The sequence below is a fragment of the Neofelis nebulosa genome, chromosome 3, assembly GCF_028018385.1.
Source record: "Neofelis nebulosa isolate mNeoNeb1 chromosome 3, mNeoNeb1.pri, whole genome shotgun sequence".
NCBI lineage: Eukaryota > Metazoa > Chordata > Mammalia > Carnivora > Felidae > Neofelis > Neofelis nebulosa.
Genome location: NC_080784.1, coordinates 53,053,447 through 53,079,877, shown reverse-complemented (window position 1 = coordinate 53,079,877; position 26,431 = coordinate 53,053,447). Strand labels below are relative to the sequence as shown.

General features: G+C 40.2%; 1 protein-coding gene across 4 annotated transcripts in view; it reads left to right on the top strand.

Annotated features, from left to right (window-relative positions):
• The window catches only part of PINX1 (PIN2 (TERF1) interacting telomerase inhibitor 1), an 88,869-nt gene extending 75,592 nt beyond the window's left edge, over positions 1–13,277 (top strand). For all 4 annotated transcript variants that reach the window (XM_058720832.1, XM_058720833.1, XM_058720835.1 and 1 more), the window contains one exon: positions 12,586–13,277. In XM_058720832.1, the coding sequence (XP_058576815.1) occupies positions 12,586–13,053 (468 nt within the window). In that variant the 3' untranslated portion in view covers positions 13,054–13,277. The remainder of the gene's footprint in view (positions 1–12,585) is intronic.
• The last annotated feature ends 13,154 nt before the right edge of the window (positions 13,278–26,431 follow it).

Below are 26,431 nucleotides of genomic sequence, written 5' to 3'. Positions count from 1 at the left end.
AAAAGAATTGTGCATATTATATAATAGCAAAAGCCTGATTTTATTCCTTTTTTTAATGTTTGTTTATTTATTTATTTATTTTTGAGAGACAAAGAATCTCAAGCAGGCCTCACGCTATCAGCGCAGAGCCCCACGCAGGTCTTGATCCCACAAACTGTGAGATCATCACCAGAGCCGAAATCAAGAGTCGGACGCTTATCCAACTAAGCCATCCAGACAACGTCCCCCCTGCCCCTTTTTTTAATGTTTATCTATTTATTTTTGAGAGAGAGACACAGAGAGAGAGAGAAGCCTGATTTTATTCTTGAAAGCTTCTTCGTCTCCTGACTTTGAGTGCTGTGAAATTATCAAGACTACACATTACAATGTTAGAATTGTAATGGACCTTAAAAAACATAGCTGCCATTTTTGCACCTTTATTCATAGAGCTCTAGGAGTTCCTCAGAGACGCCTCAGGGGCCTTACAAGGGCAGAGTAGGTTTAGGACATGAGCTTTGGGTCCACCTAACCCCACCTCCACCACAGTTCTGATGCGTTACATATTGGCCCCTGTTTAAGATTGCATTTAAAGAGTGTCACACAGAGCAAAACCGTGTTTGAGAAAAGTCATTGAGTAGCCCTACTTCCTTGCTTTGCACAAAGTTCACTTTGAGGCCCAGAAAGGCCAATAACTTGTCCAAGATCACATATTCTGTCAGATGTGAGTCAGGTTTTTTTGACACTCAGGTGATTGCCACTTGTACTACATTGAATTCAGCACCTTTCTTTTTGTTCCTTTGGTAGCTAATACTGTATACAACCACCACTCAAAGGATGGTCCACAGACCAGCCCAGGACAAGGACAGAAATTAGAGTAAACATTTAGGAACTTTTATATTCCTTGATATTAACTTCTATAAATTGGAATTTGGGTTTTTTATGTCTTTTTAGAATGTCACTTTCCTAGTATTTCATACTATTTTATTTTATTTTACTTAGTATGTTGCAAAAATCTTGGTCCACAATGGATTGGAGATTTTAAAAAGAAAAATAAATGGCCCTTCACGAACCCCGATAGTCTGAGAAGCACTGTGATATAGAGCATTGACTTTCTAGAGAGATGAAGCCAGTTAGGGGCCGCAAACAAGAAGCAGGTCTTTACAGAACCTTTCTGGATTCTGAGCAGGTAGGAAGGCAGCTTTACTTGTTCTTTTTGCTTAAACTTTTAATATAGTATCATTTTTCTTTATCAAGTAAAAATTATTATAGCTTGTATAAAACTAAGAGATTGTGTATTTAATATGTATAATAATATATGAGGATTATATTTTTAATAGTAATGTTTTTTTATGAGCTCTTTAGAATTACGATCTCAATTTAATTGGCTATGGGTTTGTTGAACCGAGTTTCATAGTTGGTTTTCTTACCATTTAGTTTCTCTTTATTCTAAAAATAAATTCTCCCAATGTATTTTTTAATTTTAATTTTCATTGTTATTGTGATAAGATTACTTACATGAGATCTATTCAGGTATTATTATTATTATTATTACCAGTATTATTATTATTATTATTATTATTATTATTATTATTTTATAGTCTGTCTCCCTTAGAACAGGAGCTCCTAAGGGACCTCCTTAAAGGGTCAGTCCCTAAGGGACCAGTCCCAGTCAGGTAAATAGTAGGTGCCTGGTGAATGTTCATGTGGGATTGGATGGACCAAATGTTTGGACCTGAGCCTTTTTAAGATCTTATTCTTGTGTAATTTACTTTTATTACATGACTCAGTGAGTTCAGAATTTTATTTAATGTACTCTTACTAACTTAAATATCCTTTAAACACAGAATTATTTTGCCCAACCAAATTTACTCCTAAAAAGTATTTTTAAATGTTTTTCATTGTTATTTTGATTTCTGGTCAATTAAAAAGAGTATATAGAGGCGCCTGGGTGGCTCAGTCAGTTAAGCGTCTGACTTTGGCTCAGGTCATGACCTCACAGTGTGTGAGTTCAAGCCCCGCGTCAGACTCTGAGCTGATGGCTCAGAGCCTGGAGCCTGCTTCAGATTCTGTGTCTCCGTCTCTCTCTGACCCTCCCCTGCTCACACTCCGTCTCGTCTGTCTCTCTCTCGAGAATAAATAAACATTAAAAATATATATATAAAGATTAATCTTATATAATATGCAAGAATTGAAGAAGGGGCTTTTTATTTTTAATTATTTTTTTAATGTTTTATTTATTTTCGAGAGAGAGAGAGACAGAGCATGAGCAGGAGAGGGGCAGAGAGAGAGGGAGACACAGAATCCAAAGCAGGCTCCAGGCTCTGAGCTGTCAGCACAGAGCCTGATGTGGGACTCGAACTCACGGACTATGAGATCATGACCTGAGCTGAAGTCAGACGCCCAAATGACCGAGCCACCCAGGCGCCCCAGGGCTTTTTTTTTAAAATGATTTCACTTACCTAAATTAATATACCTCTCTCTTTAAAATAATCTTGAGTATTCCAGATAACTATTTCTGTTCTAATCCTAGTTTCAAAATACTAGGTTCTCTGAATTCTTCAAAAAATGCTATTCTTTCTATAATAAGGGGCCTAAATTTGAGTTTTCATGATTCCTTAGCAACTTTGAAGTCTTGTGTGGAGTAAAGATGGAAGAGACATCCTCTGTTAGCCTCTGCTTCTGTTCTTTGAGATTCAGATACTAGCCTTCAACTGTGGATAAAACTATTTGTCCTGCCTCCAGGGAGCAACGAAGAGAACCAGTTGACCTAGAATTATAAAATGTAGTCAGTTTGGATTATTTTTAGATTTCATTCAAAGAAGTTGGTGCTTATGTCACATTGATCATTTCTAGCTTTGGAGGAGCCTCGTTTATCTTATAAGGGCCAGTATGTTGTGAAATGTTGTCACATGAGTCACTGCAACTTTCCAAGCCTTAGGACCTTTCAGGGAGGCAGGAAACCTGCTCCTTTTTTCTTTCCCCTCTTTTTCCCCAGAGGCTGTATGACTCTTGTCAATAGTTTTGATGTCAGTTACTTGAGAAGTTGTTGCCATAGAGAACCATCCTTTTAAAACATGTTTATGTTGGCTTTTCTTAATGAATGGTAATTTGAGCAGCTGACAAGGCAACTGGAAAAAAAAAAAAAAATGAACAGCTTTGTTAGCATTGGCCTTCATATGAGGAATTTGGCATTCTTTGTATTGCTCTACAGTTGTCCAGTACAGAGTGAGATATTTTGTCCCCTCCAGTTCCCCATTATCTTCTCTGAGATGTCCAGTTTGTTTGTTGGAGTTTGTAAATTCCAAGCAAAGTTCTGATCCTAATTATTAGAAAGTTATCTATAGGCTTATAGGGTGTTGGAAGTTCTCTTTGATATCTGGTCACTTCATCACCAGACTTTCTCCTTGTCTACCATCCTTTGCTACTTGAAGTCAGACAGCAGTTAGCAACCCCTCCACCATCCACTAGCATTAATTCAGGAAGTTAGCAGGAGACAAGAGATTGAAAACTCCCATCAAATCCAAAGCCCCCCAGTTCCATATATATGTGTATGTATATGAGTCTGTATGTGTATGTGTGTGTGTATACTTCAAAAGCATCCAACATTTCCAAACAGCAGATCATATTTTATGATAAATGTATTCATTTATTTGTTCAGCACATATTTACTTAGCATCTATGTTTATTTATATACTAGAGAGAAAACACACTTCTACAGATTTTTTTACTGATGAAATTCAAAACTTTATTTATAGACACTGATATTTGAAATTCACATAATTTTTACATGTCATGACATATTCTTTTGATTTTCCCCCCAATTTAAAATGTAAAAACTGGAGCATCTGGGTGGCTCAGTCGGTTAAGCATCTGACTCTATAGATTTCAGCTCAGATCATGATCTCATGGTTCGTGAGTTTGAGCTCTACTTTGGGCTCTGTGCTGACAGTATGGAGTCTGTTTGGGATTTTCTTTCTCTCTGTCCCTCTCCTCCCCCGCCCCTCCCCCACTCATGTTGTCTCTCTCAAAAATAAATTTAAAAAATAAAATATAGGGGCGCCTGGGTGGCTCAGTCGGTTGAGCGCCGACTTCGGCTCAGGTCACGATCTCGCGGTCCGTGAGTTCGAGCCCCACATCGGGCCCCTGTGCTGACAGCTCAGAGCTCAGAGCCCGGAGCCTGTTTCAGATTCTGTGTCTCCCTCTCTCTGACCCTCCCCCATTCATGCTCTGTCTCTCTCTTTCTCAAAAATGAAATAAACGTTAAAAAAAATTTTAAAAAAAAATAAATAAAATAAAATAAAATAAAATATAAAGACCTCCCCTCCACCCCAAGAGAGAGAGAGAGAGAGAGAGAGAGAGAACACGAGCAAGGTAGAGGGGCAGAGGGAGAGAGAGAGGAAATCTCAAGCAGGCTTGACAGCACAGAGCCCAACATGAGGCTCAATCCCATGACCCTGAGATCATGACCAGAGCCGAAATCAAGAGTCAGACACTCAACCAATTGAGCCACCCAAGTGCCCCATTATATTTTTTATTTTTACCCCAACTTTTAATCAAAACTTCTGTTCAATCAGGTGGAGTTTTACATTTGTTTTTAACCCTTGTGATGCTTTCTAATACTAAAAACAATTGTGTTTCCCAGGCAGATTCCCTAAGACTGGTTACAGCTGAGACTTGGTATGTTTAGCCTAACTCCAGAGTGAGTGATGGAGATCTTGAAAAAAAAAAAAAAACACAAAAAACACAGAATTTTACACTTCAATAAACCTTTTGTGAGTGCAAACAGCTCTTTGTCAGTAAAACACTGAATGTTTCCAATTATACGGAAACCAAAAAGGTACCTAGAAAGCAAAAGAAATGCCAGTGTGGTGGCACACTTCTTGCTTTCTATCTAACGGTATGGACCACTGCTTAGCTTACCCTTTAGAGACAGACCCATTTAGTTGACTCCCTAGAATCAGAGGCTTTCCCAGGTTTTATTTTCTGCTCAAGATACAACATACCTGTACCTTAACAGCTTGCTACCAGGGGCTTCTAGTGTAACTTTCATCCAGCTATTTGTCTTCTCAAAATAAGCCCCTACCTTTGCCTCTGATATGCCCTAGAACTTTCTTGCTGTCCAACTTTTTCTTTTACAAAAACAGTTCAGCCCATGCATGTGGTTTTGTTGCTGTGTTCACCCAGTGCACAGAGTGCATGTGACGGTTCTCATACAATAGGACCTATTTTTTTCTTTTCCAACTGGGAGGTGACTATGGAAACGTGTAGTAATAGACCAGAGAAGTGTGTGGATTGGTTGACCGAGCTCCTCCACAGCACTAAGGGCCACAGGAAGTAATTGGCTGATCACTCTGAAAGGCACTCACTATACCTTGCAGTAGTTAGAGAAGCAGTATGCACCAGGAGGCCTGGTGGCATCTGATGAGAAGGGAATGGTTTCATCTGGATGGAAAGAATATACACTGCAAAATGCTAACTGTCTCCTTCCTACTCTTCCAAGCACCTTCTAGTCATTAGACCTGCTTGGCATGCAGACATATCGGTACCAACAAATACAAAGCTTATGGCTCAGTGGGTGGCAGTGGGGGTATCTTTCAAGCCTTGTAGGCTGGTGTTTTGTGTGCTTTCCTTGAGCACTCACCATGCAGTTGTTCCTTATTAGAGAATATGTGTGCTGAATATAAATGAAATAATAATGGTCTTTGCCTTCAAGGAACTTAACATTTCCTTGGGAAGATGCTTACAAAGCAAATACACAAAATCAGAAAACAGAAGTCATTAATAATAATTGCTAGTCACAGACAGTAAACAAGACAGGATGTTCCACAAGGGATCAAGGGATCAGGCTTGTTGAAAGAGGCAGTTTTGCACTTGGTCTTCAAGAAGGTGATGCACCTGGGTGCCCGGGTGGCTTAGTCGGCTAAGCGTCCGACTCTTGGTTCCAGCTCAGGTCATGATCTCACAGTTTGCGTGTTGGAGCACCACATCAGGCTCCTTGCTGACAGTGCAGAGCCTGCTTGGGATTCTCCCTCTCCCTCTCTTTCTGGCCCTCCTCCACTGTCTTTCTCTGTCTCTGCCTCTCTCTCTCTCTCAAAATAAATAAATAAACTTAAAAAAAAAGAAGAAGAAGGTGGTGCACCTATGTGTAAAAAATCTGCGAGAACATCATCGGCCCACATACCGAGTGACTGCATCAGCCCACCCTGCCCCCTCCATTGGCAGAGGGTTTAGTGCATACACATTCTGGCAGGACTTTCATCTTGACAAGTGATGAAACCACTTCATGAATTTATATCTGTCCAAAATGAATGGATGCAATTTCGACAACCCAAGAGTAGATCAAGATGTAATTTGTGTTTGTCAGAACTGTCCTGGTGAAAAACTTGGAAAAGATACAAAATGTTCTTTCAAACCACTCACTTGCCAAGCTTTCTTAACTTTTCACAGACTAATCCAACACAAGCTGAGGACAGACAGATGAGACTGAAAGTGAACATGAGTTCATCACAGGCAATAGCTATCAGAGCTAATAACTCCAGTGGCTAAATCCATTACTCTTGAGCTCTGGATGTCTACTTTTTCTTTCAATGAGGAAAGTTCATTGAAGGATTACTGTTGCAGCATGCTCTCTATGTTTTAACGTGGAAATCAAAAGGCTTCAGACATCTTATCACTTAAGATCAGCAGTGACATATGAGAAAGGCTGGTGAGCTGAAAGCCTTTTGCCTTTGAAACCTCACCCCTGGACTAGTCTGCTACCATGAGTTAAGATTTTATATTTGCCCCAAACACCTAACTGAATCTTCAACCCAGAATGCTTTGTTTTCCTGCCCCGCAAGATACTAACAACATTCTTCTGAGAGCAATAAAGAGAATACTCTTTATTTGCGCATTCTGCTGTTAATCCAGTTTAGTACACATGTTTGAAAGGCACAGATTGTGAACCCAGAAGTGCTTGAGCACATAGCTCATTAAGCTGCAGAGCCTCTAGAGAGAAATACTTAAGAGAAACAAGGAACAAACTCATAATTCTGTAGACATTTGAGAAAAGTTGACATGCATAGCTTGGGGCATCTTCCAGGCACCTGAGATGGTTGCGTTATATTATAATTGATGTCTTCAGGATCTCCCTCTGCAAGGTCTTGTTTCCTTTGCATCCATTCTGCCCCACCGTCCCTAATCCCAGTGGTAATTTGGAACCGCCAAAACAAAAACTGTTTTGTTCGGAACTGCCAGTGGTAATTGGGAACTGGTAATTCGGTGTAATTGGCACACAGTATGCAGTCTTGAACCACTTGATCTAAATGTTGCTGAGAGAAAACAGACAAAGCAAGTCAACAGTAGGAGGGGCCGCCTGCCTCACCAAGTGATCGCTGTCTGCATTCGAAGTGTCCAGGTGGAGGTTGTAAGACATTTGTCCAGGAGGGAGTCTTGCCTTAGGTGGAAGGTTGGACTTGGCTTTTACTTCCTGCTTCAAAACACTCACACTTTGCTAAGTGAATTTACATGCTAATGTGACTAATTAAAAAACTCTTAAACCTGGCTTTGGGCTATTTTTTATTTTTATAAATTGCAAACTAGACAAGAGTCTTTGTTCTGTTTCGAAAGTAGTATCTATTTCTGGTGACATTTTTTCTACACTGAAGCTTTGCATCAGTTAATTTCTGCCCTCATCAAAGCTGAGTCCATGGGTTATATGACCAACGAACATATATTTCAGTTTTAGGATGATTTCTGAAGGAGAGAAACAGTGACAAGCGAGTCTGTGTGACAGGCTAAAAGTTAGGATGCCAAGTGGAAAGAGAAAGGGCTTTGTGTCTGGCAGTCTTGGTGCTGAATCCCCCTGCTGCCAGTTCCTGCCACAAGATCTACTGCACAGTTAAGTGTTTTGAGTGTCCATTTCTGTCTCTGTAAAATAGAGAGAATGCCTCTCCTCGGGTTGCTTTGAGGGTCACATGAGATGACTTATGATAATAAGTGACTGGCATGTTGAAGGCATCCAAGAAATGATAGCTGCTTCCTTCAGTACCCCCAGGTATGGCCACTTTGGGGAAAGTTGCCGTATGTGATTGCATGGAGTGTTCCCACACGGTTTTTCTAGCTTGAACCCATTGAGGTTCTGTGAAGTGAGAAACAGGTCCTCCTGAGTTCTCACCCACAGAGTATTAATTGGGTAGAAATTAAGTCCCTAGCTATCATTTGGGAAGACTGATTATCAAATGTTTTTTCAACACATACTCTTCTATGCTCTGAAAGAAAGGAGAACACTGAGGCTTTCTGGGAACAGACAGTATTAACTCATGAAACAGTTTTTAGAGCAACACAAGAGTAGTTTCTAAAATTCATCAAAAATATTTAAAGTCTCTAAATGTACTTTGGGCCTTTCTGATTGACAAAAAAAGAAGGTAGTACAGTGGGTAGATTACAGATTTAGAAAGAGGTGTTTTAAACTGTTTTATTAATTCCATTACCATTTCCCCTCCTCATTCACGGACCTCTTTCTTTGAAAAGCTCATTCATCTTAAGTCCTGGGCATGCACTGCTACATTGGACACGTGCCTGCCCTGGCTGAGTGTGGAGTCTTGTGAACTGACCGGTCATGGTCGGCACAAAGGCTAGGGGTGCCCATGTCAGAGCCCAGCTCCAACACATACGACTCTCCCACCTGCATGCGTCACTGGACCCCAGCGAAAGCCCGCATTTCTTCTTGCACATGGCCGTTCTCAAGCCGGGACTTAAAGAATCCTAGATTGTGGAGGCATAAAAGCCAAGGGAGAGGTTGCCAGGTTATTCATTACAGAAGCCCACCACATTTTTTATTCTAGTTGGGTAAAATCATTAGCATTTCCCTTGCTGTGCCTTTGGAGAACACAAGGTTAGGGTATGTGAAAGATCAGTGGAGATTTTCAAGCCAAGGTCTAGAAAAAGAGAACCTTCAAAATTGTTAAGTACAAAATGAGAGTTTATTATTTTTTAAAGTTTTAGATTTTTACTACCTTCCTTTGAATTTGGGATGATTTCTAGGATGTAGGTGTAAAATAGATGCATCCTCCAGTTTTTGTTTTTATTGATTTTAGCCTCTATATAGTGTCCGTTCTTTTAAGCAAATTCTAAACAGCTGTTCAGTACAAAACAGTATTTGGCTCTTTCACCTCTTCTGAATGGTCTTACTGGATCTGCTCTTCTGCTACATGCGTTCTTACAAGTGGTATAAAAAAGTTTCCACAGGTAGACTGTAGGTAGATTGGTCTCACTGCTTGGCTTAGCAGTGGGGTGGTAGTTTTCAATGAACAGAGTTGATCTGCCTGCTTGTATACTGTCTCATTGAGCCTTCTCTCTTATATCATAGAGAAGTGGCCAGCCACAAGTGTCTCTTCAGAGATCAGGAAATTTTAGGCCTTCAGGGGACCTTAGAAGTTACCTCATTTTGGGGCGCCTGGGTGGCTCAGGCAATTAAGCATCCGACTTCAGCTGAGGTCATGATCTCGCAGTCCATGAGTTCGAGCCCCCAGTCTGGCTCTGTGCTGACAGCTCAGAGCCTGGGGCCTGCTTTGGATTCTCTGTCTCCCTCTCTCTCTGCCCCTCCCCCACTCACACTCTGTCTCTCTCTGTCGCTGAAAAGTAAATCTTAAAAAAAAAAAAAAAAGATGAAGTTACTTTGTTTGACCTACTTCTTTGGCTTGATAATAGGTAATTGAAGCCTAGAGAGGTTATGGGATTTACCTGAGGACCTCCATTAGTTAACAGAAAGAATTAGAATTAAAAAAAAAACAAAAAAGTTTCTGAATACCTAAGCTTGAATCAAATGTTTACTAAGGTGACTAGCTAACCATATCTCCTTTGGTAGTGTTTAATATGGAACTGGAAGTTTTCAACCTATTTGTAAATTTATTTTACTCGTTTTTAGAACATTGTTAGCAAACTGGTGCACTCTCAAAGTTTACAAAGTAGTTAAAGTGACATTTGGTATTACAGATTTTTTTTTTTTTTTGAGGTTGTATTGTGTGTTTAATGGAAATGTGGAAAGGTGCAAGTTGTTTGTATTTCAAACAACTAGAAAGTAACTTGCTTTTTTCGGTACTTACTTTGAAGTAGAGACGAAATATGAAAAGTCCTTGTTTTCTTGAAAAGCTGTACATTTTTCATATTCACGGACAAGAATGTAGAAACTGGGATTACAATCACTCTAGTAAAACTAGGTTTATAATTTATAAAATCATAAAATATGGACTTATGAAGTATGAATCCTGGGCACTGCTCCTACAGGAATTCAGATCTGCAACTGATTCCTGCTGTTACCATGGTTTTTAAAACAGATACATTCCTGTAGTGTGGGAGGGTGGCTGCCCTTGGCCTTAAATGGCTCCCTTCATCAAGTCTTTGTTTTGCCTACACTTTCTTTGAGATAAATCAGATTTGGGTGCTGGCACCTCTTGCTTGTCTCCATGCCCTGCTAAGCTTGGTGTGCAGTAGCCCATGGTTATTAAAATCCTTATCACCATAAGGAGTTAATTATGAGCATAGTTATTTTCTGGGATTAGAAAGGCCTGCTGAATTCAACAAGTGACTCAAAAATAGTCTTATATTTCCTAATAGTTAAAAGTGTGATTAATACCAGCAGCTAGTTCTGTGATTTAACTGTTAACAACAGCAGGAATTCAGGAGGTAATAAATAGGTGAGCAAGGTAAGGAGCCATAAGATATAATTTAAATTTGAGTTCCTCAGACACAGAAGAGTTGGCCCACATAAGATAAACTCCTTTTAATGCCATGAAACTAAATGAGATCTGTTTTACATAAACGGGCCACCTTCACAGACTATCTACTGTCTGGGTGTGGTTGTGTGCCCTTAAATGGAAGGCAAGACTGTTCTTGTCCATTAAACCCGGATTAGCTAACACCAGGAGACCTTGAGAAGACTTTTTGTTCTGCTGTGCAGAACTTCAGCTTTTTCAACATTTAAGAAATAAAAAGACAAATGACCTTGTGTTTTTCTCCTGGGGCAGCTATTTTTAATTTTTTTGCACAATTACCCAATGGGACTGCAGCCAGAATTGAATGCTGATAGGTAACATTTGAACTTCTTCCCAAGGCTTAGTTGGTTTATTCTATATGTTCTGCATTTTACATTTCAAAATTTTAAAATCGGCCACACGATTTTGTGTTTTGGGTCTTGAGTAAAATAAGGTGTGTGTTGATTGGATACGTTGTGATACAAGGTGAGATACCCTTTGGAGAGCTCCCTGGGGCAGTGGACACTCAAAGCCCAATTGTTCGTTGATGGAATATTAATTCTGCTGGAATTTCAAAAAGGATGCTACGTTAATTCCACTGAGCTGGTTTTTGAGTTCTGTATCAAGAAAATGCATAGTCCGTTTATATGTGTTGGTTTGTGATAAAGTTCGCTGCACGGGCAGAACTTTGCCTGCCAAGTTCAGAATAATTTGTAAAATGCTAGTTTGGAAACTGATTTATTCAGAAAACCGTTTACCCACCCTTCCAACATGAAAGGGTCAGACAACCAGTCTCTTCCTGTGAAAATAAGTAAATATGAAGGAAAAAGCCAGGTAATTATGGAAACCTAAGTTTAGCATTATTATTTAATGGCTTGATTACTTTAAAATTTTCTGTGGGCACAGTTCTAGATATTGACATGACTTAAAGCATAGTCCTTATATTCTTTATCTTGTAGGTACTTTCTTTCCTCTCACATGTTTTCATTGCCTTACTGCCAGCCAGCCACAACCCATATGGTGATACCAACATTTCATTTTTTATTCTAGCCTATTAGGAATTTTCTCACTTCTAAAGCCTTACAGCTGAATGTATTTATTTAAAATTAAAATATAAACCCCACTTAATCCCAGCTGTTATGAGTGAGTAAATTCTTCACATTTGGAAAAAAGACTAACACACCCATGAGTATCTAATCCATGTCAGGGTAGGGATGGGGTCATCTCCCTTCTCTCCGCCCCCAGCCGAGGGAAAGACGACTCCTCATGCTAACCTGTTATTTCTGAGAAGAGGAAGGAACACCTTCACTTCCAGTCACCGTGTGTCCTCTCCTGGAGGGCCACCCTCTGCCTTCAGAGGAGACAGGTGTTCCTGACACACCAGCTTCCAGTTGGTGTTGGGCTCCTGTTATAGGAAGGGTTAACATAGGCATGTGTCATCTGTGTTTCTAGGTCTAATGCACAGAGACTTGTCTAATTGATAACAGAGCTGAAATAGGTGTCCAACAAAATCACAAAGCTAGAGGACTTCAGTGTCCATGTTTTTTAAGGGAGACTCTGGTTGCTTAGTCATCATTTATAACATTGTTGCTAAGGAGCTGTTTACTCAGAATTCCAGGTAGGTGACTTAGGAAGCTAACATATGAAGTTAGCTTCTGTCTGGTCGAATACAGCTTTCAACCAGTGTCTGGCCGCCTCGTTCTGTGCTTTGCAGTTCAGCTCTACCAACGGGGAGAGAAAGAGATGAGGGGGAAGCCAGGCACTCAGCCTGGTCTACTGGTGAGTGAGAGTAGCTCCATGTGCAGGCCCCCAGGATGCTGTGAGGAGTAACCAGCTGATGCCTAACTGATTTTAACTTTTTTCCCCACCTTAGGATGATTCCAGCCCTGCCACTCCAGATGGGAATGCACCCTCCACTACAACAACCAGTGCCTTCACCATCCAGGAGTACTTTGCCAAGCGGATGGCAGAGCTAAAGAATAAGCCACAGGTCATAGCTGCAGGGCCTGACCTCACAGAGACCCAAATGGAAAGAAAAAGGGGAAAGAAAAGAAAGAAGGAGGCAAAAGATAAAAATGTGGAGAATTACACCGAACCCAAGGCCAAGAAGAAGAGAGACCAAGTTGAATGGCAGCTCAGAGACCCTTGTTGGGACGAGAATTCTGGTGTTTCTGCTGAGGATGGAGAGGATTGTGTGTGGCCGCCTGACGACCAGGACATGGCCCCAAAGCCCAAAAAAAGGAAACAAAAGAAAAAGCTACAAAAGCAAGTTGAGGCAGCAGTGGATGCTATATTAGATGAAATACCAGTGAAAAAGAAGAAGAAGAAAGGTCCCAAATAAGTTCTCCAGAGCCAGGGCCTTCCAGCCACTCAGATGTCAGGGCACCACGAGCAAACACCTTTGGCCTGAAGTCAGAACAGAGTTCACCCAAGAGGGCTTTGACATGCCCAGGGGTTGCTGAGTCTCACCCTCTCACCACGTTTTTCCCAGCGTTTATCCAGAGAACTTTCTAATGTTCCAAATCATGGCTCTCATAAACAAATAAATTTCTTTTTAGACTGTGAGCCCTTCAGCATGAGTGTTTATTCATATTTATTTGAACACATAGTTATGTGTGTGTGCACATGTGTATGTAGGTATGTCACAGTCTGTATTTGCTCTTGATTTCCTTCAGTAACAATGAATTTTGCTTCCTTCTCAAGGATTTAGTCTAATTAAAGGATTAAGAGGCAATAGTTTAAATTCAGATACTTCTTTTTGTTCTATAGCCAACCATACGTTTTTGCCAAGCAGGTATTATGTGATTACATTCCCAAATCAGAGCGTTGTTGGGTTTAGTTTGGTTTTGATGGGGAAATTGTTTTAATACCCTCTCTTCCACTGAGCAATGATGGCCATGTGTTCTGAGGTCTTCTCCCCAGAACGTCAGAGTTTAGGAAGTGAACTGAGACTCTAAGGATAGTGTAACCTTCCAGTTCTCTCAGATGCCCCTCAGCCATTCCTCACCCAGTGTGGGCCGTCAGATCTATTTCCATGTGGTCGTGCTTGGGGATAGTCCCCTGTCGTGGGCTCTGCCTTATTTGTAATGATCAGGAGTTTCAAAAATACTTAGAATATAAGGTAATGAAATTAATTTCCTCTGGAAAGCAGTCTCTAGATTGGGACTGCCTTATGAAAGTTCTTAAAAGTATAATTATTACATATATAATAAAAGGTATCTTTCCATCCTGCTCAAACCAAAAAGTCACCTCGTTGTGTTTATCCTTCTGTCTTCCCACACCCTGGCAAGTCTCACTGGGTGCTGGTTAAGCTCTCTCTGTGCGGCTTTGCTTCAGACACCCTCACGCCCTCTTTGGGACACAAAGTGAAAAAGGTTTGGAGATCCAGGCCTACTGTTTTCCCAGCGTCTTTGCCCTCTTCTGCTTACTTTCTTCTCCTCATCTCGCCCTTCTTTTCTTCATCCTTTTCCCCTTTTACTCTTTCTTCCCTGCTCTCTCCTTATCTTTGCCCCCCCCCCCACTTTCTTGTACACCCTTTCTAGCTTCCTACTCCCTGTGTCACTCTTGCAGTTTGCTGCTGTTTGGCCCGCTCTGCCAGACCTGTGAGCATAGCTGGGAGGGGTGGCGGGTGGGGTAGGCTATATGCGTCCTCCACCTGATTTCTAGATTGCTCTGCGGTAGTAGGAACCAGAACTCCCACACAGGTTGATGACCTTTTGCCCTTGATTCTAACTCTCAGGTTACATGTTACACAAGAACCATGGCCCTGAAATGCTTAAAATTGACAAAATACATAACATTTGGTTTTAAGTCTTAAGAATTCTGAAGTGTTGTTAATTGTTTAAACACACTCTCTCTCTGTCACACACACACACACACACACACCCACACACACACACACACACCCACACACACACCCCACAGAGAAAATTCTCAGGAGTTCAGAGCCCGAGATCTAGTTTCTCAGTTTTATCTTGGCCCCCAGAATTTAGAATCTCAGGCTATGGTCCAGTCTAATAAAACACCCAAGATTTTTTTTAAAACAGTTTTTGCATTTCAGAGTTTATTTTTGAGAGAGTGTGAGAAGGGGAGGGGCAGAGGGAGAGAGAGAGAATCTCAAGCAGGCTCCACTCTGTCAGCATGGAGGCTGACTTGGGACTTGATCTCATAAACTATGAGATCATGACCTGAGCCAAAATCAGGAGTCAGATGCTTAACCGACTGAGCTACCCAGGTGCCCCAAACACCTAAGATTTTTAAAGTCAGTTTTCTTTATGGAGACACATGCTCAAGTTATCTCTTCTTGTCCTATCTTGTTTATGAAACTATAGTTCCAGAAAGGAGTGGGAATGTATGAAACCTAAAGGAAACTATCTTTTAAGTATATATTTATATATATAAAATATATATATACATATAATTTTATATATATAAAATAAAAAAAACCATATATATTTATATATATGTATATATACATATATATACATATATATAAATATATATATATGTTTTTTTTTATTAACTTTGACTTCTTTTACTAATAAAAATGAGTGTCAGGAGAATATACTGAATTGTGTGTAGGAGGAGGAAGCAAATGGCTATGTAGGAAGCAGAGTACAATGCATCTGGGTCAAATGGGGTGAAGGGGCAGCTGGGAAGACCACAGGCCAAAGGTGCTGAAGGGACGTTCTTTGGAATTCCAAGGTAGTCACACAGCAAGATAAAGCACAACTTCCATAGAGCAAGCCTGTAGACTGTGATGATTATTTTCTGAGAGAGAGAGAAGGAGCATGAGCAGGAGGAGGGCCAGAAGGAGAGGGAGAGAGAAGCCCAAGCAGGCTCCATGCTGTCACTATAGATCCTGAGGCAGGGCTCCATCTCACAACCATGAGATCATGACCTGAGCCAAAATCAAGAGTCAGACACTTAACTGACTGAGCCTCCCAGGCGCCCCTGTGATGATTATTATTTTATTGGGCTGCAGAAATAACTTCTAAACGGTTTTAATCACAAATGGGTAGCCTGAGTATAAGGCACGTTTTCAGCAAATAGCAGACAGGGTGACAATTTGCTTTGAAGCACACGAGTCTGTTTTCTCTGGACATCTTCAGCTTCCATTTTTCCCAAGTGTCTCAGAACACTGAGTTTTCTGGATCTAAGTGGAAGTCAGAACTATGAAATAAATCCTCTTGAGAATTGCATTTCATAGGCATATTTTTTAAGTTGTTAACATACGAATCCTATTTTTTACCTTAAATTATCTCAGTAAAAATATATTTCGTATTCTTAAGTACTTTTCTTCAGTTTTGAGAGGGAAGGTAGGTTCTCAGGAGATTTATCCAGCAAGGAGGTTCCAAACGTTGTCTTGTACTACCCTTCTTTTTTGTTGTTGTTTGTTTATTTATTCAATACATGAAATTTATTGTCAAATTGGTTTCCATACAACACCCAGTGCTCATCCCAAAAGGTGCCCTCCTCAATACCCATCACCCACCCTCCCCTCCCTCCCACCCCCCATCAACCCTCAGTTCTCAGTTTTTTGTTTTGTTTTTTTTTTTTTAATTTTTTTTTCAACGTTTTTTATTTATTTTTTTGGGACAGAGAGAGACAGAGCATGAACGGGGGAGGGGCAGAGAGAGAGGGAGACACAGAATCGGAAACAGGCTCCAGGCTCCGAGCCATCAGCCCAGAGCCTGACGCGGGGCTCGAACTCACGGACCGCGAGATCGTGACCTGGCTGAAGTCGGACGCTTAACCGACTGCGCCACCCAGGCGCCCCTATCAGTTCTCAGTTTTTAAGAGTCTCTTATGCTTTGGCTCTCTCCCACTCTAACCTCTTTTTTTTTTTTTCCTTCCCCTCCCCCATGGGTTTCTGTTAAGTTTCTCAGGATCCACATAAGAGTGAAAACATATGGTATATGTCTTTCTCTGTATGGCTTATTTCACTTAGCATTACACTCTCCAGTTCCATCCACGTTGCTACAAAGAGCCATATTTCGTTCTTTCTCATTGCCCTGTAGTACTCCATTGTGTATATAAACCACAATTTCTTTATCCATTCATCAGTTGATGGACATTTAGACTCTTTCCATAATTTGGCTATTGTTAAGAGTGCTGCTATAAACATTGGGGTACAAGTGCCCCTATGCATCCCGTACTCCTGTATCCCTTGGGTAAATTCCTAGCAGTGCTATTGCTGGGTCATAGGGTAGGTCTATTTTTCATTTTCTGAGGAACCTCCACACTGCTTTCCAGAGTGGCTGCACCAATTTGCATCCCCACCAACGGTGCAAGAGGGTTCCCGTTTCTCCACATCCTCTCCAGCATCTATAGTCTCCTGATTTGTTCATTTTGGCCACTCTGACTGGTGTGAGGTGATATCTGAGTGTGGTTTTGATTTGTATTTCCCTGATAAGGAGCGACGTTGAGCATCTTTTCATGTGCCTGTTGGCCATCCGGATGTCTTCTTTAGAGAAGTGTCTATTCATGTTTTCTGCCCATTTCTTCACTGGGTTATTTGTTTTTCAGGTGTGGAGTTTGGTGAGTTCTTTATAGATTTTGGATACTAGCCCTTTGTCCGATATGTCATTTGCAAATATCTTTTCCCATTCCGTTGGTTGCCTTTTAGTTTTGTTGGCTGTTTCCTTTGCTGTGCAGAAGTTTTAATCTTCATAAGGTCCCAGTAATTCATTTTTGCTTTTAATTCCCTTGCCTTTGGGGATGTGTCGAGTAAGAGATTGCTACGGCTGAGGTCAGAGAGGTCTTTTCCTGCTTTCTCCTCTAGGGTTTTGATGGTTTCCTGTCTCACATTCAGGTCCTTTATCCATTTTGAGTTTATTTTTGTGAATGGTGTGAGAAAGTGGTCCAGTTTCATCCTTCTGCATGTTGCTGTCCAGTTCTCCCAGCACCATTTGTTAAAGAGACTGTCTTTTTTCCATTGGATGTTCTTTCCTGCTTTGTCAAAGATTAGTTGGCCATACATTTGTGGGTCTAGTTCTGGGGTTTCTATTCTATTCCATTGGTCTATGTGTCTGTTTTTGTGCCAATACCATGCTGTCTTGATTATGACAGCTTTGTAGTAGAGGCTAAATTCTGGGATTGTGATGCCTCCTGCTTTGGTCTTCTTCAAAATTACTTTGGCTATTCGGGGCCTTTTGTGGTTCCATATGAATTTTAGGATGGCTTGCTCTAGTTTCGAGAAGAATGCTGGTGCAATTTTGATTGGGATTGCATTGAATGTGTAGATAGCTTTGGGTAGTATTGACATTTTGACAATATTTATTCTTCCAATCCATGAGCAGGGAATGTCTTTCCATTTCTTTATATCTTCTTCAATTACCTTCATAAGCTTTCTATAGTTTTCAGCATACAGATCTTGTACATCTTTGGTTAAATTTATTCCTAGGTATTTTATGCTTCTTGGTGCAATTGTGAATGGGATCAGTTTCTTTATTTGTCTTTCTGTTGCTTCATTGTTCGCGTATAAGAATGCAACTGATTTCTGTACATTGATTTTGTATCCTGCAACTTTGCTAAATTCATGTATCAGTTCTAGCAGACTTTTGGTGGAGTCTATCGGATTTTCCATGTATAGTATCATGTCATCTGCAAAAAGTGAAAGCTTGACTTCATCTTTGCCAATTTTGATGCCTTTGATTTCCTTTTGTTGTCTGATTGCTGATGCTAGAACTTCCAACACTATGTTAAACAACAGCAGTGAGAGTGGGCATCCCTGTCGTGTTCCTGATCTCAGGGAAAAAGCTCTCAGTTTTTCCCCATTGAGGATGATGTTAGCTGTGGGCTTTTCATAAATGGCTTTTATGATGTTTAAGTATGTTCCTTCTATCCCGACTTTCTCAAGGGTTTTTATTAAGAAATGTTGCTGAATTTTGTCAAAGGCCTTTTCTGCATCGATTGACAGGATCATATGGTTCTTATCTTTTCTTTTATTAATGTGATGTATCACGTTGATTGATTTGCAAATGTTGAACCAGCCCTGCATCCCAGGAATGAATCCCACTTGATCATGGTGAATAATTCTTTTTATATGCTGTTGAATTTGATTTGCTAGTATCTTATTGAGAAGTTTTGCATCCATATTCATCAGGGATATTGGCCTGTAGTTCTCTTTTTTTACTGGGTCTCTGTCTGGTTTGGGAATCAAAGTAATACTGGCTTCATAGAATGAGTCTGGAAGTTTTCCTTCCCTTTCTATTTCTTGGAATAGCTTGAGAAGGATAGGTATTATCTCTGTTTTAAACGTCTGGTAGAACTCCCCTGAGAAGCCATCTGGTCCTGGACTCTTATTTGTTGGGTGATTTTTGATAACCGATTCAATTTCCTCGCTGGTTATGGATCTGTTCAAGCTTTCTATTTCCTCCTGATTGAGTTTTGGAAGAGTGTGGGTGTTTAGGAATTTGTTCATTTCTTCCAGGTTGTCCAATTTGTTGGCATATAATTTTTCATAGTATTCCCTGATAATTGTTTGTATCTCTGAGGGATTGGTTGTAATATTTCCATTTTCATTCATGATTTTATCTGTTTGGGTCATCTCCCTTTTCTTTTTGAGAAACCTGGCTAGAGGTTTGTCAATTTTGTTTATTTTTTCAAAAAACCAACTCTTGGTTTTGTTGATCTGCTCTACAGTTTTTTTTAGATTCTATATTGTTTATTTCTGCTCTGATCTTTATTATTTCTCTTCTTCTGCTGGGTTTAGGCTGCCTTTGCTGTTCTGCTTCTATTTCCTTTAGGTGTGCTGTTAGATTTTGTATTTGGGATTTTTCTTGTTTCTTGAGATAGGCCTGGATTGCAATGTATTTTCCTCTCAGGACTGCCTTCACTGCATCCCAAAGCATTTGGATTGTTGTATTTTCATTTTCGTTTGTTTCCATATATTTTCTGATTTCTTCTCTAATTGCCTGGTTGACCCACTCATTCTTTAGTAGGATGTTCTTTAACCTCCATGCTTTTGGAGGTTTTCCAGACTTTTTCCTGTGGTTGATTTCAAGCTTCATAGCATTGTGGTCTGAAAGTATGCATGGTATAATTTCAATTCTTGTATACTTATAAAGGGCTGTTTTGTGACCCAGTATATGATCTATCTTGGAGAATGTTCCATGTGCACTCGAGAAGAAAGTATATTCTGTTGCTTTGGGATGCAGAGTTCTAAATATATCTGTCAAGTCCATCTGATTCAATGTATCTTTCAGGGCCCTTGTTTCTTTATTGACCGTGTGTCTAGATGATCTATCCGTTTCTGTAAGTGGAGTGTTAAAGTCCCCTGCAATTACCACATTCTTATCAATAAGGTTGCTTGTGTTTATGAGTAATTGTTTTCTATATTTGGGGGCTCCCGTATTCGGTGCATAGACATTTATAATTGTTAGCTCTTCCTGGTGGATAGACCCTGTAATTATTATATAATGCCCTTCTTCATCTCTTGTTACAGCCTTTAATTTAAAGTCTAGTTTGTCTGATATAAGTATGGCTACCCCAGCTTTCTTTTGGCTTCCAGTAGCATGATAAATAGTTCTCCATCCCCTCACTCTCAATCTAAAGGTGTCCTCAGGTCTAAAATGAGTCTCTTGTAGACAGCAAATAGATGGGTCTTGTTTTTTTATCCATTCTGATACCCTATGTCTTTTGGTTGGCGCATTTAGTCCATTTACATTCAGTGTTATTATAGAAAGATACGGGTTTAGAGTCATTGTGATGTCTGTATGTTTTATGCTTGTAGCGATGTCTCTGGTACTTTGTCTCACAGGATTTCCCTTAGGATCTCTTGTAGGGCTGGTTTAGTGGTGACAAATTCCTTCAGTTTTTGTTTGTTTGGGAAGACCTTTATCTCTCCTTCTATTCTAAATGACAGACTTGCTGGATAAAGGATTCTCGGCTGCATATTTTTTTCTGTTCATCGCATTGAAGATCTCCTGCCATGCCTTTCTGGCCTGCCAAGTTTCAAAAGAGAGATCAATCACGAGTCTTATAGGTCTCCCTTTATATGTGAGGGCACGTTTATCCCTTGCTGCTTTCAGAATTTTCTCTTTATCCTTGTATTTTGCCAGTTTCACTGTGATATGTCGTGCAGAAGATCGATTCAAGTTACGTCTGAAGGGAGTTCTCTGTGCCTCTTGGATTTCAATGCCTTTTTCCTTCCCCAGTTCAGGGAAGTTCTCAGCTATTATTTCTTCAAGTACCCCTTCAGCACCTTTCCGTCTCTCTTCCTCCTCTGGGATACCAATTATGCGTATATTATTTCTTTTTAGCGTATCACTTAGTTCTCTAATTTTCCCCTCATACTCCTGGATTTTTTTTATCTTTTTCTCAGCTTCCTCTTTTTCCATAATTTTATCTTCTAGTTCACCTATTCTCTCCTCTCCCTCTTCAATCTGAGCCGTGGTCGTTTCCATTTTATTTTGCATCTCATTTAAAGCGTTTTTCAGCTCCTCCTGACTGTTCCTTAGTCCCTTGATCTCTGTAGCGAGATTCTCTGCTGTCCTCTATACTGTTTTCAAGCCCAGCCATTAATTTTATGACTATTATTCTAAATTCACTTTCTGTTATATTATTTAAATCCTTTTTGATCAGTTCATTAGCTGTTGTTATTTCCTGGAGATTCTTTTGAGGGGAATTCTTCGTTTGGTCATTTTGGATAGTCCCTGGAGTGGTGCAAACCTGCAGGGCACTTCCCCTGTGCTGTGGTGTGTAACTGGAGTTGGTGGGCGGGGCCACAGTCAGACCTGATGTCTGCCCCTAGCCCACCGCTGGGGCCATAGTCAGACTGGTGTGTGCCTTCTCTTCCCCTCTCCTAGGGGCGGGATTCACTGTGAGGTGGCGTGGCCCGTCTGGGCTACTTGCACACTGCCAGGCTTGTGGTGCTGGGGATCTGGCATATTAGCTGGGGTGGGTAGGCAAGGTGCACGGGGGCAGGAGGGGTAGGCTTAGCTCGCTTTTCCTTGGGAGATTTGCTTCAGGAGGAGCCCTGCCGCACTGGGAGGGAGTCAGACCCGCTGGAGGGATGGATCCGCAGAAGCACAGCGTTGGGTGTTTGCGTGGTGCAAGCAAGTTCCCTGGCAGGAACTGGTTCCCTTTGGGATTTTGGCTGGGGGATGGGCGAGGGAATGGGCGAGGGAGATGGCGCTGGCGAGCGCCTTTGTTCCCCACCAAGCTGCGCTCTGTTGTCCGGGGCTCAACAACTCTCCCTCCAGTTGTCCTCCAGCCCTCCTGTTCTCCGAGCAGAGCTGTTAGCTTATAACCTTCCAAATGTCAAGTCCCGCTTGCTGTCTGAACACAGTCCGTCCGGCCCCTCTGCTTTTGCCAGCCAGACTCGGGGCTCTGCTTGGCCGGCGGGCCGCCCCTCTGCCCTGGCTCCCTCCCGCCAGTCCATGGAGTGCGCACCTCCTCGCCGCCCTTCTTACCCTCTTCCGTGGGCCTCTCGTCTGCGCTTGGCTCCAGAGACTCCATTCTGCTAATCCTCTGGCGGTTTTCTGGGTTATTTAGGCAGGTGTAGGTGGAATCTAAGTGATCAGCAGGACCCGCGGTGAGCCCAGCGTCCTCCTACACCGCCATCTTCCCTGTTCCCTGTTGTTGTTAATTTAATAGTTAATGATTATTACTATATGAAGTCCTATGTGACAACTCATGTAGTCCTCCCACCACCCAGTAAGATAACCGTTACTGTAATCGCCTTTTACAGATAAATTCTGTTTTGTAAGAGGACCTCTTTCAATTTGTTTAACTAGATTAATGCTGCTGCCAGAGAACCAGATGCTTCAGTCCCCTCTCTACACTGGTCACAAACCCTTACCCCTTTTGGTCCTTGCCTTTGCCACATCCAGTTTCACCTGTCATTAGCAAAATTTTCTATTGCTGGCCCTCTTATCACATGTCACTGTTACTTTATTTATTCTTGATTTATTAAAAAAAAAGAAAAACAAAAAACATTTCACCCATTTCTTCCACCCCCTCATCTTGCAACCACCAGTCTGTTTTCTGTATCCATGTGCTTGGTTTTGTTTTCTTTTTTTTTTTTGCTTTATTTGTGTTTTTTAGATTCCACATGTAAAAGAGATAATATGATATTTGTCTTCACTGACTTGTTTCATTTAGCATAATGCCCTCAAGGTCCATCCATGTTCTTGTAAATGGCAAGATTTCATTTTTTTTATGGATGAATAATATTCTTCCCTGGGTGTTTTTAAATTTCTTTATCCATTCATCCATTGATAGACACTTAGGTTTTCCCCCCCCTATCTTAGCCATTGTAAATAATGCTGTAGTGAACATGGGGGTGCATATATCTTTTCAAATTAGTGTTTTTGTTTAGATAAATGTCCAGAAATGGAAATGCTGGATCATACGGTAGTTATATTTTTAATTTTTTGAGGAAGTTCTATACTGCTTTCCATAATGGGTCACCAGTTTCCATTTCCACCACCAGTGCACAAGGGTTCCTTTTTTCCCACTTCTTCATCAACGCATGTAATTTCTTTTTTTTTTAATTCTTACAGTTTTTTTTTTTTAAGTTTTATGTATTTATTTTGAGACAGAGAAAGAGAGGCAGAGAGAAAGGAGAGAGAATTCCAAGCAGGCTCCGCACCATCAGTGCAGAGCATAATGCAGGGCTCGAACCCACAGAACTGTGAGATCATGACCTGAGCCGAAACCAAGAGTCAGATGCTTAACCGACTGAGCCACCAGGTGCCCCTCTTGTCTTTTTGATAATAGCCATTCTAACTGCTGTGGGGTGATAATCTCATTGTGGTTTTGATTTGCATTTCCCCGATTAATGATGTTGAGTATCTTTTTGTGTACCTGTTGGCCATCTGTATGTCTTCTTTGGAAAAATGTCTATTCAGATCTTCTGTGCATTGTTTAATCATATTTTTTATCTTTTTGTTTCTTTATATTTTGCTATTTAGTTGTATGAGTTGCTATTGAAACTTTATATATTTTGATATTTGTCCCTTATCAGATACATGATTTTCAATTATTTTCCTCCCCTTTAGTAGGTTGCCTTTTCATTTTGTTGATGGCTTCCTTTGTTGTGCGGAAGCTTTTTAGTCTGATGTAATCATACTTGTTTATTTTTGCTTTTATTGTTTTTGCTTTTGGTACCAGATTTTTAGAAAATCATAGCCAGGATCTACATCAAGGAGCTTATTGCCTATGTTTTCTTCTACAGTTTTATGATTTCAGGTCTTCTGTTCAAGTCTTTAACCCATCTTGACTAAATTTTTGTGTATGGTGTAATATAGTGGTGCAGTTTTTTTCTTTTCTATCTGGCTATCCAGTGTCCCCAACACCATTTATTGAGGAGAGTGTCCTTTCTCAATTGTATATTCTTGGCTCTTCTGTCATAAATTGATTGAACATATATGTGTGGGCTTATTTTTTTTTAATGTTTATTTATTGGGGGGGGGTAAAGGGGGAAAGAGAGAGAGAGAGAGAGAGAGAGAGAGAGAGAGAATCCCAAGCAGTTTTCTTGCTCAGCACAGAGCCCGATGAGGGGCTCAATATCACAACTGTGAGATCATGACCTGAGCCAAAACCAAGAGTCAGACACTTAACCAACTGAGCCACCCAGGCACCCCTGTGTGGGCTTATTTCTGGGCTCTCTGTTCCATTGACCTGTGTGTCTGTTTTTATTTCAGTTTCATACAGTTTTAATTACTATAGCTTTGTTACTAGACTTTAAAATCAGGGAGTGTTTTCCTCCAGCTTTGTTCATTCTCAAGATTGCTTGACTCTTCAGGGTCTTTGGTGGTTCCATGTAAATTTTAGAATTGTTTGTTCTGTTTCTGTGAAGGATACCATAGGACTTTTGAGAGGGATTGCATTGAATCTGTGCATTGCTTTGGGTAGTGTAGTATGGACATTCTAACAATATTAATTCTTCCAATCCATGAACATGGAATATCCTTCCATTTATTTGTGTCTTCTAGTTTTTTCATTAATGTCTTATAGTTTTCAATACATGTCTTTGACCTTGGTTACATTTATTTCTAGATATTTTATTCTTTTTGATATAGTTGTAAAGGGGATTGCTTTGTTAATTTCTTTTTCTGATAATTTGTTATTAGTGGAAAGAAATGCAACAGTTTTTGTGTATTGATTTTGTATCCTGCAACATTACCAAATTTGTTTATTAGTCCTGACAGTTTTTTGGTGAAGTCTTAAGGGTTTTTTGTATATAATATATACAGCATACATATAATGACAGTTCTACTTTCTTTCCAATTTTGAGTGCTTTATATATTTTTTCCTGTGTAATTGCTCCGGCTAGGACTTCCAATACTGTGTTGAATAAAAATGGTGAGAGTGGACATCTCCATCTTTTTCCTGATCTTAGAGAAAAAGCTTTTCAGCTGTACATTGTTGAGTGTGACGTTAGCTGTGGCCTTCTCATATATGTTCTTTACTATGTTGAGATACGTTCCCTCTATCATGTTTTTTTTTATCATTTTTTTAATCATGTTGAATTTTGTCAAGTGCTTTTTCTGCATCTATTGAGATGATCCTATGATTGTTATCCTTCATTTTGTTAATAAAGTGTGTATCACATTGATCTGCAGTTGTTGAACCATTCTCACATTCCTGTAGTAAATCCCGTTTGGTCATGTTGTATGATCCTGTTAAGGTATTGTTGAACTTGGTTTGCTAACATTTTGCTGAGGATTTTTGCATCTTAGTTCATCAAAGGTATTGGCCTGTAATTATTTTTGTGTTGCTGGCATCCTCATCTGGTCTTGGTGTCAGGATAATGCTGGCTTCATGAAGTGTGTTTTGGAAGAGTTTTGTCCTTTTCTACTGTGGAATAGTTAGAGAAAGATCGGTATTAATTATTCTTTGGATGTTTGGTAGAATTCATCAATGAAGCTGTCTGGTCCTGAACTTTTGTTTGTTGGAAAGTTTTTATTACTGATTCAATCTCCTAGTAATCATTTTGTTCAGATTTTCTGCTAGTAATCATTCTTTTCAGATTTCCTATTTCATGAAGATTTAACATTGGTACATTGTATGTTTCTAGGAATTTATCCATTTCTTCTGTGTTGTCCTATTTATTGGCATATAAATGTTCATTGTAGTCCCTTACAGTTGTCTTCATGTAGAAAAGATGCTTGGTATGATTTCATTCTTCTTAAATTTGTTAAGACTTGTTTTGTGCCCTAACATAGGATCTATCTTGGAAAACGTTCTGTGTGCATTTGAGAAGAATGTATATTCCGTTGCTTTTGGATGGAATATTCTGCATATATCTGTTAAGTCCATCTGATCTAACATGTCATTTAAGGCCAATATTTCCTTACTGATTTTCTGTATGGATGATCTATCCATTGATGTCAGTGAGGTATTAAAGTCCCCTACTATTATTGTATTGCTGCCAGGTCTGTTAATGTTTATTTATTTAGATGTTTCTTTGTTGGGTGTATAAATATTTCCAAAATTATAGCCTCTTGTTGAATTGACCCCTGTATCATTATCTTCCTCTCACAAGGGTCTATGTTTTAAGGTCTATTTTGTCTGATATAAGTACAGCTACTCTAGCTTTCTTTTGGTGTCTGTTTGCATGGAATATCTTTTCCCAGCCCTTCACCTTCAGTCTGTGTGTGTCCTTACATCTAAAGTGTATCTCTTGTAGGCAGCATATAGACAGTCTTGCTTTTTACCCAGATACTGTATGTCTTTTGAATGGAGAATTTAATCTGTTTACATTTAAA